This window comes from Zonotrichia albicollis, chromosome 33, assembly GCF_047830755.1.
Source record: "Zonotrichia albicollis isolate bZonAlb1 chromosome 33, bZonAlb1.hap1, whole genome shotgun sequence".
Taxonomy (NCBI): domain Eukaryota; kingdom Metazoa; phylum Chordata; class Aves; order Passeriformes; family Passerellidae; genus Zonotrichia; species Zonotrichia albicollis.
This window is the reverse complement of record NC_133851.1, coordinates 2626940-2641153: the sequence shown is the minus strand read 5'-3', so window position 1 is coordinate 2641153 and position 14214 is coordinate 2626940. Positions and strand designations below refer to the sequence as shown.

General features: G+C 64.4%; 1 protein-coding gene across 1 annotated transcript in view; it reads left to right on the top strand.

Moving 5' to 3' along the window:
• The window catches only part of KMT2D (lysine methyltransferase 2D), a 32960-nt gene that overhangs the window by 3576 nt on the left and 15170 nt on the right, over positions 1-14214 (top strand). Inside the window, 35 exon segments of the mRNA XM_074530941.1 lie at positions 4-869; positions 1083-1211; positions 1289-1381; positions 1384-1629; positions 1632-1703; positions 1706-1752; positions 1755-1839; positions 1842-2000; positions 2003-2133; positions 2135-2164; positions 2349-2400; positions 2403-2461; positions 2760-2870; positions 2974-3078; positions 3271-3452; positions 3528-3692; positions 3781-3887; positions 3980-4021; positions 4112-4327; positions 4445-4588; positions 4679-4795; positions 5429-5553; positions 5640-5829; positions 6575-6649; positions 6952-7056; positions 7177-7308; positions 7311-7349; positions 7631-7715; positions 7825-8070; positions 8335-8416; positions 8498-8548; positions 8679-10358; positions 10849-11019; positions 11784-11932; positions 12137-14202. Coding sequence (XP_074387042.1) covers positions 4-869; positions 1083-1211; positions 1289-1381; positions 1384-1629; positions 1632-1703; positions 1706-1752; positions 1755-1839; positions 1842-2000; positions 2003-2133; positions 2135-2164; positions 2349-2400; positions 2403-2461; positions 2760-2870; positions 2974-3078; positions 3271-3452; positions 3528-3692; positions 3781-3887; positions 3980-4021; positions 4112-4327; positions 4445-4588; positions 4679-4795; positions 5429-5553; positions 5640-5829; positions 6575-6649; positions 6952-7056; positions 7177-7308; positions 7311-7349; positions 7631-7715; positions 7825-8070; positions 8335-8416; positions 8498-8548; positions 8679-10358; positions 10849-11019; positions 11784-11932; positions 12137-14202 — 8354 coding nt within the window.

Sequence of the window (14214 nt, the reverse complement as noted above, 5' to 3'; positions counted from 1 at the left end):
CAGGTCAGAGTCCCCTGTCCCCAGCGACTCGACGGATGCGCCCATGCCCCCGCCTGAGCTGGAGCCTGTGGGGTGTGATGAGGAGACACAGCCCCTCGTGGACCCCAAGGAGACACCCCCAGACCCCCAAGAGGCACCCCCAGACCCCAAGGAGGCTCCCCCAGGCAATGCTGAGTGTCCTCCTGGCGAGCTGGCCTCTGTGGAGGTGCCCCCCAGTGAAGAACCCCCCGAAGAACTTCCCTCAGATGAGCTGCCCCTCGATCAGCCACCCCCCGACACGCAGCCCTCTGACATTCAGCCTCCTGAAGTGCAGCCCCCTGAGGAGCCCCTTCCTCTCCTGCTGCCCCCCGAGGAGCCCCCCTGTGAGGAGCTGCCCCTTGAGACCCCATCCCTTGCTGAGCTGCCCCCTGACAGACCCTCCCTCGAGGAGTTGCCCCCCAGTGAACCCCCCCACAACGAGCTGCCCCTCGATGTCCCTCCCCTTGCTGAGCTGCCCCCTGAGAAACCAGCGTTTGAAAAGTCGCCCCCCCATGAGCTGCCCCCTCCTGAAGTACTGCCCGTTGACAAATCACCCCCTGACGAGCTGCCCCCCAACGAGTCACCCCCCAAACCTCCTCCCCTTGAAGAGCCACCCCTCAGTGAGCCATCCCTGGATGAGCTGCCCCTCAACAAGCCACCCCCTGAGGAGCTGCCCCCCGAGGAGCTGCCCCCCAGTGAACCTCCCCCCATCGAGCTGCTCCCCAAGGACCCCCTTCCTGAAGCGCTGCCCCCCGAGAAGCTGAGCCCTGAAGAGCCCCCCCTTGTTGAGTTGGCCCCTGAAGAGCCGGTCCCCAGCGAGCTGCCCCCCGAGGAGGACCTGAAACCACCAGGTAATCTGGGCACTCCTCACTGTCCTCTTTTCCCTCCTCTGGATGTTTTTTGTGGCTTCTCCCAGCCCTGGCTTTGCTGGATTCCTCTGTTCCTTCTCTTTTCATATGCTGGTGCCCTGTTTGGGGTACTTTGGGACCTCTCAATGCCAAGCTGGGTGGCACAGGGGGGATGGAGGGGACCCCCACACTCCCTCACCTCATCCTTGTCCCCAGGTCTCCTCCCCGAGGTGACAGTGGCAGAGGAAGCGCCAGCCCTGGCTCCAGAGGTGCTCCCTGAGGAGGAGATGGAGCTGGAGCCAGAGCCCTCGCTGCCCCTGAGATGACACCCCCACCCTCAGCTCCCCAGGTGGGTCTGGGGAAACACCAGGGTTGGGACTGGGGAGGTGGGTGTCTCTGGGGGGCTGTGATATCTCACACTTCTCCCCCTCTACCCCCAGCTCTCCGTGCCATCTCGCCTGCACGGACCCCAGCGCCCTCCCCTGATGCCAAGGAGGACGAGGTGCTCGAGCCCCCACGCCAGCCCTGCCTGAGCCCCCTGGCAGCCCTGGCATCGCCATGGACACCGACCCCCCTGGCTCCCCACCGCCACCCCTAGGGCTCCCCTGCTGTCACCCTGGCCCCTGCAGTGCCCCTGAGGATGAGGAGATGGAGATGGCCGGTGCTGAGGGGGAGTCCCCAGCCAGCCCCCCTGCCGATGCCCCCCAGGGCAGCCCAGCCCCCGAGCTGGGGCCCTTTCCAAGCCTGCCTGAGGAGGAGGAAGAGGAGAAGAAGAAGCACCGAGGCTGGAGAGGGAGGGCACCAGTGGAAGCTCCCCACCACTCAGCGAGGAGGATGCCCTGAAGAAGGCCGGGCTGGGGGGGAACCTGAGTCAAGGGGTCTCCTTCGGGGTCCCCCCTGCTCCTGGAACCGGAGGAGCTGGGCCCTGAGACCCCCATGGAGGTGTGCCCCACCAACGAGAAGCTGCTGAGCCACGGGACGAGGGGTGCCCCGAGCCCCCCGCGCTGCGCCCACGGCCCGACATCCTCAACGAGATCTCCAACCTGAGCCAGGGGGACACGAGCAGCAGCTTCCCCGGCTCGGAGCCGCTGCTGGGGTCCCCAGACCCTGAGGGTGGGGGGTCTCTGTCCCCTGAGCTGGGCCAGCCTCGGCTGATGCCAGCCTGCAGAAGGAGGATGCCGGGTCACTGCCAATGGGCGCTGAGACCGATGACTCGCTGCTCTTTGAGCCAGCAGCCAAAGGGGACGGGGACAAGAGCCGGCGCCGGCAGCTCCCCGGTGCGCTCCCGTGTCAAGCAGGTATAGGAGGATCCCTCACCACAATTTCGGGGGGACCCCTCACCCTGAGCCCCCTCACTGGGCAGCAAGTAGGCGAGGGCTGAGTGTGTGGTGGGGTGGGATGGGGGCAGTGCCCCTCTGCTGCCCTGGCATGGGGGGTCCCACTGCTCCCAGTGCTGTAACTCCCCTCTCCCCTTGGCCACAGGGGCGCAGCAGCAGCTTCCCAGGGCGGAGACGCCCCCGAGGTGGCTCCCACGGGGGCGGGGCCGAGGCCGGGCACGCCTGAAGTCGACCACCTCATCTGTGGACACCTTAGCAGTAAGGCTGGGCTGGGGCAGGGAGGGTCCAGGGAATCCTTGAGCTGTTGAGAGTCTCCCCCATCCCCTTCTCTATCATCTCTCCCATGGAAAGACTTGAGGCCTTTATGTGGGGTGGGTTGGGTCTTATGGGGTCTCATGCCTGTGCCTTTGCTGAGTCTGGGGGCTTCACCACAAAAAATGGAGCAGATACAGAGCTTCCCCCTGGGGAGGGGTTCTGCTGGCCCTGCATCTTCCTGATGCCCTGACACTGCACAGAGAGGGTGTCCTGTGTGCTGAGCCTCCCTTTCTGTCCTCAGCTCGCCGACGTGGAGAGCTCGCCCAGCAAGGAGGAGGATGAGGACGATGATGACACCATGCAGAACACAGTCGTCCTCTTCTCCAACACTGACAAGTTTGTGCTCATGCAGGTAACCAGGGCATGGCAGGACAGACAGATGGACAGGGTGGGACAGACTCTGTCTCTCCTCTGCCAGCTGTGTCTCCTCACTCACAACCTCTACCCCCACTCAGGACATGTGCGTGGTGTGTGGCAGCTTCGGGCGTGGGGCCGAGGGGCACCTGCTCGCCTGCTCCCAGTGCTCCCAGTGCTACCACCCCTACTGTGTCAACAGCAAGGTGAGGAGGGGGCCCAGCACCCCCAGCCCCACCCCAGAACTGTGCTGTGCCCCCCAAGGACACACAAGGTCTTGTGTGTTGAGCTGTGCTCTGGCCTGTCCGTGCCAAGCCCTGGGGTGTGGATGGGGGGGTAGCCCAGGGACCCCCATGGCCATGCCCAGGGCTCACGTGGGTGCCCTCCCGTGTCCCCAGATCACCAAGGTGATGCTGCTGAAGGGCTGGCGCTGCGTGGAGTGCATCGTGTGCGAGGTGTGCGGCAAAGCCTCGGACCCCTCGCGCCTGCTGCTCTGCGACGACTGCGACATCAGCTACCACACCTACTGCCTGGACCCCCCGCTGCAGACCGTGCCCAAGGGCGGCTGGAAGTGCAAGTGGTGCGTGGGGGACACACAGGGCTGAAATTTGGGTGCTAAATTTGGGGTGCTGACCCTTTGGGCGCCTCTCTGCAGGTGCGTGTGCTGTGTGCAGTGTGGGGCTGCATCTCCTGGCTTCCACTGCGAGTGGCAGAACAACTACACCCACTGTGCACCCTGTGCCAGCCTGGTTGTGTGCCCCTTCTGCCGTGAGAAATACGTGGAGGACGATCTGCTCATCCAGTGCCGGCACTGTGATCGGTGAGCACCGTGCCCTGGACTCCAGGGGCTCGAATTTGGGGTCCTGCAGAGAGGCTGTGGTGTGTTATGGTCCCCATGCTCCCCACAGGTGGCTGCACGCCGCGTGTGACAGCCTCTTCACTGAGGAGGAGGTGGAGCAAGCTGCAGATGAAGGTTTTGACTGCAGTGCCTGCCAGCCCTACGTGGTCAAACCCGGTGAGTTCATGGGATATTGGGGAACTCCGGGGGATCTGGGGGGCATTTGAGGGGTGTGGGGACTCACCTGCTCCTCTGCTTTCCTGCCACAGTGCCCGCTCCTTCTGCAGAGATGATCAAAGCCAAGGATCCAGGTACGTGCTGGGCTTCCCAGGGCTGTGCCATCCTCTGGCCACACACCCAGCGCTGCCATTTGTCCCCAACGCTGGCATTTGTCCCCTCAGAGCCCCAGTATTTCCGCTTCGAGGGCGTGTGGCTGACAGAGACGGGGATGGCCGTGCTGCGCAACCTGACCCTGTCACCCCTGCACAAGCGGCGGCAGCGCAAGGGCCGCCCGGGCACCCTCAACGGGGACGGGGGGCTGGAGGGGGGCGACCCCCTGGGCCCTGAGGACAAGAAGGACGGTGACCTGGACACCGATGAGCTGCTCAAAGCTGACGGTGGGTGTTCCTGCTGGCAGAGCTGGGGCATTGCAGCGTGGGTGCTCCTGCTGGGAGAGCCGGGGGGTTGCAGTGTTGGGGTGTCAGGGGGTCCCACTCATGTGCACCCCCCTGCAGTGGGTGTGGAGCACATGGAGTGTGAGATCAAGCTGGAGGCTCCAGCCAGCCCTGACCGCGACGTTGGAGCTGATGGGGACTCAGGGAAGGGGCTGGAGGACCCTGAGGAGTGCAAGAAGAGGAAGCGCAAACCGTACCGGCCTGGTGAGTGTCCTGCAGTGTCCTGCTGGCTCTGAACCCTTCTGGGCTCTTCCGTGAGCCCACTGTGATCCCCACTGCTCCTCTGCCCCCCAGGCATCGGTGGGTTCATGGTGAGGCAGCGCAAGTCCCACACACGGCTCAAGAAGGTCTCAGCAGTGCTGCCAGACGTGGGGCGTGAGGGGCTGAGCACCGAGGGACACCCTGAGGATGGTAGGGCCCAATGATTCCTTTTTCCCCCCTATTTTTCCCTCTCTTTTTTTTTCCCTGCCCCTTTTCCCCCCTCTTTTCCCCCCCTTTTCCCTTTTTTCTTTCCCCCCCTTTTCCTCCCCCTTTTCCTCCCCCTTTTCCTCCCCCTTTTCCTCCCCCTTTTCCTCCCCCTTTTCCTCCCCCTTTTCCTCCCCCTTTTCCTCCCCCTTTTCCTCCCCCTTTTCCTCCCCCTTTTCCTCCCCCTTTTCCTCCCCCTTTTCCTCCCCCTTTTCCTCCCCCTTTTCCTCCCCCTTTTCCTCCCCCTTTTCCCCCCCTTTCCCCCCCCCTTTTCCCCCCCTTTTCCCCCCCCTTTTCCCCCTTTTCTCCCCCTCTTTTCTTCCCACTTTTCTCCCCCCCTTCTCCCCCTTTCCCTCCTTTTTCCCCCCCCTTTTCTCCTTTTTTTCTCCCCTTCCCTTCCCAAACCTTCCCCTTCCCCTTTATTTCCCTTCCCCTTTATTTCCCTTCTCCTTTATTTCCCTTCCCCTTTATTTCCCATTCCCTTCTCACCCCCAGGGATGTGCAGTGCCCCTCCAGTGGCACAGGACCATCCCCAGACCCTTTTTGGGGGTGGTTTTCATTGCTGGGGGGCTCTTGCAGGGGCTCCTGGTGATGTCCCAGCCGAGGCTGGCCTGGATCCTGGCTCAGGAGAGGGGGACGAGAAGAAGAAGCGCCGGGGACGGAAGAAGAGCAAGTTGGAGGACATGTTCCCCCCGTACCTGCAGGTGGGATGGATGGAGGGGCTTGGAATGGGTGAGGAGATGGATGGGGAGACCCCCACATGCTGACAGAACCCCCTCCCCAATTGCAGGAGGCGTTTTTTGGGAAGGCACTGATGGACCTGAGCCGCAAGGCGCTGCTGGCAGCAGGCGGGGTTGGGGACGGGGCCGCCCGCCCCGCCTTGGGCCAGGGTGCCCCAAGGCCCAAGGGGGACCCCAACCTCGCTGGGGCACTGCAGGGGGGCACCCCGGACAGGAGGGAGACCCCCACCCACCCCCGAGGTGAGTGTGGCCACGAGTGGGTCTGCAGCTTAGGATGGGGGGAGTTACAGGGGTTAGCGAGGGGTTGTTGTGGGTCCCTACTGGGGTTGGGGGATCCCTGGGCTTGTTGGGGCTTGTGGGAGTTGTCCCTGGGGTTATTGGAACTTGTTGGGGTCCTCAGGATGGATGAGGGGGTTGTTCAGGGTCCCTGGGCTTGTTGGGGGTTGTCCCTGAGATTGTTGGGGGTCCCTGGGTTTGTTGGGGCTTGTTGGAGCCCTCAGGATGGCTGAGGGGGTTGCTCAGGGTCGCTGGGCTTGTTGGGGATATCAGAGGTCGCTGGGGTTGTTGGGTGTTGTTCCTGGGGTTGTTGTGGATCCCTGAGTTTTTTTGGACCTTGTTGGGGTCCCCCAGGATGGCTTGAGGGTCCCTGGGGATATCGGATGTCTCTGGGGTTGTTGGGGTTTCTTGGGGGTTGTCCCTGAGGTTGCTGTGGGACCCCTGGCCTTGTTGGAAGTTGTTGGGGTCCCCAGGATGGCCGGGAATGGCTGAGGGGGTTGTTCAGGGTCCCTGGGGTTATTGGGGGTCTTGGGGGGATGTCGGAGGTCGCTGGGATTGTTGGGGACCCCCATTGTGAGCAGTGCTGGGGGCTCTGAGGCTCGTTGGACAAGGCCGAGGGCTGTGAGGGGCGGCCATCACCGCTGAGGGAAGGCACCGGGGCTCGGGGGGGATCCTGACCCTGCTCACTGAATCCTGGGCTACCCTGCAGGCGACGACAGCACTGACGGCAGCGCCGCCGCTCCCGATGACGATGGCAAGGATGACGCCAAGGCCGAGGAGCTGGGTGAGACCCCTGTGGGACCCTCAGAGCCGAGTCCTCCACGGGGCACAGGGCGCCCACAGCCACCGAGACCAAACTCTATGGTTGAGGGCTCTGCTCTAGGCGGGGCTGAGCTCTATGGTCAATCCCATGATGCCCGTGACCATAGAGTGGTGCTTAGAGCGCCCCCTTGTGGCGCGGCGCCGCTGGAAGACCGATGGACTCGTGTCCCCTTGTTGGGTGGCAGGGGCTGCCCCATGGGGGTCCCCAAAACCCTGAGCCGGGGTTCCCCAGGGGGCTGAGGGCATTTCTTGATTCTTCCTCAGGAGCTGACGAGCCCAAGGATTCCCCAGACCGCGGGGACACCGAAAAACCGGCCACCCCAGGCGAGGGAGCGCTGAGTTCCGACCTCGACAAGATCCCCACGGAAGGTGAGACCATCCTGTGCTCCCTCTTCTGCTGAAGGGGTCCCAGGACCGTGACCCCGAGGTTTCTCTGCTTCCCATCAGTATGGTATTTGCACCCAGCTTCTCCTGCGTTTGTCTCTGCAGAGCTGCCCAAGATGGAGAGCAAGGATGTGCAGCAGCTCTTCAAGGACGTGCTGGGCTCAGCGGAGCGTGGGGAGCAGCCCCTCAACTGCGTGGCCGCGGGGATGGAGGCCGGGCAGGACCCCAGCCGAGCACAGCGCCCTTCCTGCAAGGAGACCTGCAGCTCTCGGGGCAGGGTGGGTGGAACTGGCAGAGCCCTCATCATCCAGGAGGTCCCTGGAGTTGTGTGGTGAAGGGCAGGGATTGTTTCCAGCTTCATGAAAGCCAAACTCACTCACTCATTGGTGCCTGTGGTGTCTGAGAGCCCAGGCTCCTGGGTATTCCCTGTTGCTCTGGAGGTGAATCTAGGGAAGAATTTGGGGGTTGTGCTGTCTGGGAGTTGTTTGGACCCCCAGGGCAGGCGCAGGTTTGTTCCCCAACTTGGTTTTCCCTGCAACCCCTCTTGTTTCCCTCACAGGGAGCGTTTCCCTGGGCTCACTCTCTGGATCTGTCTCCTTGGACTCGTACTCGGGGGTCTGCCAGTCCCCATTCCTCGATAACAGGTACTCAGAGGAGCTGGGGGTCCCCTCCTTGGAGGAACTGAACTGTAGGGTGCTCTGTGACCCACACATCCTTACAACCTGACAACCTGTGATGCTTGTCTTCACTCAGGGAGCGGAGCGGCTTCTTCAGCCCAGACCACTGCGAGCCCGAGAGCCCCTGGGCCAGCAGCTCGGCCGCCACCACCCCCTCGACCCCCACGACACCCACGACGGAGGGCGAGGGCGACGGGCTGTCCTACAACCAGCGCAGTTTGCAGCGCTGGGAGAAGGACGAGGAGCTGGGTGAGCTCTCCACCATCTCCCCTGTCCTCTACGCCAACATGAACTTCCCCAACCTCAAGCAGGATTATCCAGGTAGGGCTCTGGGGGGGCTGCAGCCGCCCCGTTGGGGTGAGGGTTGGGGGGTATGGGTGGAGTGTGACTCCCCTGGTTCCTTTTTTGAGGGGAGATCCCAGCTGTTCTGCCACTGAAGTGTTCTTTAAAGTGGGTAGGGGGTCTTAACTCTGTCTCCTGGGTTGTCCCTTCACATGAGGGTGGGACAGTGGCCCACCAAGGGTAGGAGTGAGCTCCTCAGGTCCGGGCTAACGTTGCTTTCCTCCCCTGTATCTGCTCGTACTGGACTCCCAGACTGGTCGAGCCGCTGCAAACAGATCATGAAGCTCTGGAGGAAAGTCCCTGCCACGGACAAAGCCCCATATTTGGTGAGTGCCAGGAGGTCAGTGGGGTGGTGGGGCCGGGGCACCCGGGGGGCTGCAAGTCAGCTGGCTTCGTGTCTTTGTTAGCAAAAGGCCAAAGATAACCGGGCGGCTCATCGCATCAACAAGGTGCAGAAGGTACGTGAGGCGCGGGGAGGTGCCCGGCGGCCCCGGCCCAGCTTTGGGGGACATTGCTGTGCCCACCCCAGCCCGTGCCCACCCCGTGGGGAGGGCTCCCACAGCGCTGACAGCCCGGCTCTCTCTGCAGCAGGCCGAGAGCCAGATCAACAAGCAGACCAAAGGGGAGGGACTGCGCAAGCCCGAGAGGCCCTCGCTGCACCTGCGGATCCCGGTGCCGCCGGGGGCACAGCCCGTCTACATCAGCAGCCCCCCAGCCACCGGCGAGGGCTTCCTGAAGCCCCCAGCGGGTGCTGGAGGGGGCCCTGAGTCTCCCAGCGAGCTCTTCCTCAAGCTCCCGCCCCAGTCCCCTGCCCAAGTGCCTTCGCACGATCCCTACGGCGCGGCGCCCGCCTACGCGCTGGAGCCTCGCTTCCCCTCGCCCCTGGGCCAGAGCCCCACGTCGGGGGCTGCCTTCCAGCCCTTCCCTAGCCAGCCCCAGCCCCTCACAGCCCCCCGTGCTCCCCCTGACTTCCACCCCACCCCGCCTGGCACCCCTCGGCACCAACCTGGCACCCCTGACCCCTTCCTGAAGCCCCGGTGCCCCTCCTTGGACAACCTGTCGGTGCCAGGGAGTCCTGGGGCACGGCCCCCTGAGGCCCTGCTCTCTCCCCTGCCTTTTGGGGAGCAGAAGAAGGGTCTGGAGGTGAAGAAGGAGGATGGGGGAAGCCTGGGGGTCTGCTCACCTGGCTATGCTTCTGCCATGGGCTACGGGGACTCCCCAGGCGGCGCCCACCTCTCGGCTGCGGAGCTGAAGGCGGCCGACGTCTTCAAAGCCCCCATGACCCCTCGGGTCTCTCAGGTAGAGCCGCAGAGCCCGGGGCTGGGGCACCGGCCCCCCGACCCCCATCCCCTGGCCCCCTCGCCCCCAGGCCACCCTGATTTGTACCGTCAGTCTCCCTACCTGGACCCCTACTCGCAGCCCCCGCTGACGCCCCGGCTGCAGCCCCCCGAGGCCTGCTGCGCCCTCCCGCCCCGCTCCCTGCCCTCTGAGCCCTTCTCCCGCATCCCCGCCAGCCCCCAGTCCCAATCCAGCTCCCAGTCCCCCCTGACCCCCCGCCCTCTCTCCAACGAAGCCTTCTGCCAGTCCCCAGTCACCCCTCGCTTCCAATCGCCGGATCCCTACTCCCAGCCACCCTCCCGGCCGCAGTCCCGGGATCCCTTCACCCCTCTGCACAAACCCCCGCGCCCACAGCTGCCGGAGCCGGGGTTCAAATCAGTGGGGGCAGCTGGCGGAGGTTTTGGGGGCACCCCAGCAGGTGACCCCCACGCCAAGGCAGCGGCAGGGCCCCAGCCGCCCTTTGCCCGCTCGCCCGGTGCCAGCGTTTTCCCGGGCAGCCAGCCCCCCATGCGCTTCACCTTCCCCCCGGCCGTCTCAGAGCCACTCAAGGGCTCCCCATCCCACCAGCCCCACGGGATCAACAGCCATTACGGCTCTGGGAAGCCCCAGAGCTCGGCCTACGCCTCGTCCCCCAGCTTCCACCAGGCCAGCAGCCCGCTGGGCCCTGGCACCGCCGCCCCCGACTCCTACAGCCTCTCGCCCCTGCGGCCGCCATCGGTGCTGCCACCGCAGCCCCCGGCTCCCCCGCAGCAGCAGGACCCTTCTGGAACCTTCCTGCCCCGCGCTGCACTGGGACTGACGGCCGACAAGAGGGAGGAGGTGGCTGCAGGGCTCTCAGCACCCCCAAACCGGGAGCTGGCGGAGCTGCCTGGTGCCCAGGATGGGGCGCTGGGCACCATGAGCCAGTCGGAGCTGGAGAAGCAGCGGCAGGTGAGGTCTCTCCTGGGATCTGGTTGAATCCATTTGGGTTTGAGAGAGTATGGGAGGGAAAAACTGGGGCTGTGAAAGCATCAATGGGCACTCTCTGTGTGGTTTGTTTTTGGTTTTGGTCGTGTTGCGACTCTGGGCTCTAAATCTGAATTCTTCTCAGCACCAGTGGCTCTGGGAGTTGCTCATCAGTTGCATCCATTTGGGTTTGGGAGAGAATGAAAGGGAAAAATGGGCTGTGAAGGCATCAATGGGCACTCTCTGTGGTTTGTTTTGCTGGTTTTGGTTCTCTTGCCACTCTGGGCTCTAACACTGAGTTCTCAGCGTCAGCGGCTCCAGGAGCTGCTCATCCAGTTGCATCCATTTGGGTTTGGGAGAGAATGGAAGGGAAAAACCGGGGCTGTGAAGGCATTAGTGGGCACTCTGTGTATGGTTTGTTTTGCTGATTTTGGTCCTGTTGTCACTCTGGGCTCTAAATCTGAATTCTTCTCAGCGCCAGCGGCTCCGGGAGCTGCTGATCCGCCAGCAGATCCAGAGGAACAGCCTTCGGCAGGAGAAGGAGAGCGCGGCTGCTGCCGCCTCCTCCTCACCCGCTGCCTGGGCACCTGAGAGCGGGCAGAGCTTCGAGCTGAGCCGGGGTATGGCCCCGTACCAGCCAGCACAGGTGGGAGAGCTGGGGCACGGTGGGCATGGGAGGGGTGTGGCTGAGGGAGGAGCAAGAGGGGATGCAGCTGATGGAGGGGCAAAGCGGGGGATGTGGCTGATGGTGGGACACAGAGGATGATGTGGCTGATGGAGGGGCATGGGAGGATGCAGCTGGTGGAAGGGCATGGGGGTATGTGCCTGATGGAGGGGCACAGGAGGGATGTGGCTGATGGAGGGGCATGGTGGGCATGGTGTGGGGGATGTGCCTGATGGAGGGGCATGGTGGGGATGCAGTTGATGGAGGGGCATGACAGGGGAATGTGGCTGATGGAGGGCACAGCAGAGAGATGTGGCTGATGGAGGGACACGGGAACAATGCAGCTGCTGGAGGGGCATGGGAGGATGAAGCTGGTGGAGGGGCATGGCAGGGGAATATGGCTGAGAGGGGCATGGGGGATAATGTGGCTGATGGAGGGGCATGGTGGGCACTGGGTGGGGAAATGTGGCTGATGGAGGGACATGGGAAGAATGCAGCTGATGGAGGGGCACGGAGGGGATGCAGCACAGGGGGGGATGTGGCTGATAGAGGGGCTTGGGGGGATGTGGCTGATAGAGGGGCATGGAGGGATGCAGCTGAGGGAGGGGCATGGAGATGTGGCTGATGGAGGTGTAAAGAGGGATGACGTGGCTGATGGAGGGGCAAAGATGGGATATGGCTGATGGAGGTGTAAAGAGGGATGACGTGGCTGATGGATGGGTGACGCTTTTCCTTCCTTTTTCCAGGACAAGGCTCTCCTCGGGACTCTGGCCACGGCAGCAGGCGCAGGGAAGCTGCCCGGCTCCGTCATGGTGCAGGCAGCCTTCACGCAGGACGAGCGGCTCTCCCGGCCCCCGCCGGCGGCCACGCCGGCCATGCTGGACATCAGCGGGCGGTGGGTGCCCCCTGGCAGTGCCACGGGCTCAGCATGCACGGGTGGGAGCCAGCAGACATCACCCACAGACCCCCAGCTCGTGGGGATCACTCTGGAGGGAGGGGATGGCTGTGGGATTTTGGGTGCTTGGCACAGTCTCAGAGGGATGGGACATGGCGTGTCGGGGCTGTACCAAGCTGGTGCCAACACCACGGTGTCTTGCAGGGCGGCGGTGGGGCCCCCCCAGGCCTTCTACCCCCGTGGGGTGTTCCCATCACCATCCCCGCAGCAGCAGCAGCAGCAGCACCTGTGGCAGCAGCAGCAACAGCAACAAGCAGCAGTGGCGGCCTTGAGGCTCCCTGTCACCTCCCGCTTCGCCCCCCCGGCCGCTGGCACCCCCATGGGCACCCTGGGCACCCGCCTGCCCACCCCTGCCGAGGCCGTGCCCCCCTCGCCAGCTGCTCTGGGCGCTCCCTTCATCGAGCTCCGACACAACGTGCAGAAAGGACCTGGGGGTGTCGTGGGATCTCCCTTTGCCCCCCAGGCGCCCCGGCCTCGATTCTTCCTGCCCGGGGAGGAGGGCACCCCCCAGGCCCTGTGCACCCCAGTGATGCCCATGCAGGCGCTGCCATCCCAGAAGGTTCCAGCACCGCTGCCACCCGCGTCCCCACAGGGAGCCGAGATGGGCAACAGCCACCAGCAGCCCCACGCCAAGGTGGCACCTCCACTGCCAGCACCCACCCTGGAGCTGCAGCAGCACATCCCTCCACGCCCCCTGTCCTCCGGTGCCAGCCTGCGCCCCGAGGGTGCCAAGGATGGCCCCGCTCCAGAGCCTGCGCCCACCCCTGGGAAAAGCCACCTGAGCCTGGAGGGGGCACGGCTGCCCTGCGAGGTGCCCGTGGAGCCTGACCTGGATGACGACTTTGGCTCCCACAAGGACTTGGAAGATGATGATGATTTGGCCAACCTTAGCCTGGATCCAGATGTGGCCAAAGGGGACGATGACTTGGACAACTTGGACAGCCTGGAGACAGCAGACCCCCACCTGGATGACCTGCTGAACGGGGATGAGTTCGACCTGCTGGCCTACACCGACCCCGAGCTGGACACTGGGGACAAGAAGGACATCTTCAACGAGCACCTGCGCCTGGTGGAGTCGGCCAACGAGAAGGCAGAGCGGGAGGCCCAGCTCAAGACAGAACCACCAGCGCCCCCCTTGAAGCTCCCTGACACTGGGGACAGCAAAGATGTGACCCCATCTGCGGAGGATCAGGAGGTGCCCAAAGAAGGATTGGTGCCTGGGATGGGCTTGGGACTCTCTGCCTGCCCCACGGGCACTGTGCTGGCCCCCGACCCGACTTTCAAGGCGCAGGGTGCAGAGGCAAAGCCCGGCTCGCTGCCCACTGATGTCAAGCCCAAGCTGGAGGAAGGCTGCCTGAAGACCTCGCCCTGCCAGTTCACCACCGCTGGTCCCCCCATCAAGTCAGAAGCACTGCAGGGCACAGATAAAATCTCTGCCTCGCTGGGGCTGAGTGTCAAACCTGGCCAGACCCTCCTGAGCTCCAGCACCGGCCCCACTCGCCTTGGCATGACTCAGTTCTCCAACAGTGGCCACGCCGGTGTCCCCGTGCTGGAGAAGGACCCCTACACCGGCCCTGGCCGTGGGCTGGCAACTGCCCAGCTGGGTGGCCAGAGCAACCCCTTGCTGGAGAAGTTCGAGCTGGACAGTGGAGCTTTGGGGCTGGGCAGTGCCCGACACTCGCCAGCAGATGACCTGGACAAGATGGAGAGCTCGTTGGTGGCCAGCGAGCTGCCCCTGCTCATCGAGGACCTCCTGGAGCACGAGAAGAAGGAGCTGCAGAAGAAGCAGCAGATGTCAGCCCACCTGCCCCGTGGCACGCCGCACCTCCAAGCCCCGGGGCACCCCATGCTGCACACAGGGGCATCTGGGCAGCCTCCCGAGGGGCAGCCACCCCGTCTGGGCACCCCTCAGACTCCCCTCCAGCTGGGGCTGGTGGCCCGGCCACCTCTGCTGCCACCGCAGCCCCCCCGGCTCAACGCACCCCAGCAGGGCCCGGCTCTGGCCCCCCACATGGGCATGGGCTCTGGGCAGCCCCACGTGCTGTCGTCCCCCCACGGGGTGCAGGTGGCCCTGGGGCAGCCCCAGCAGAGCCAGCAGCAGGTGCTGGTGCAGAAGCCGATGGGCGGGGTGCAGCCCCCCAGCCTGGGCCTGAAGCCCCCCCAGCTCGTCATGCAGCAGCAGTTGGCCAACAGCTTCTTCCCAGACACAGGTAGGGGCTGGG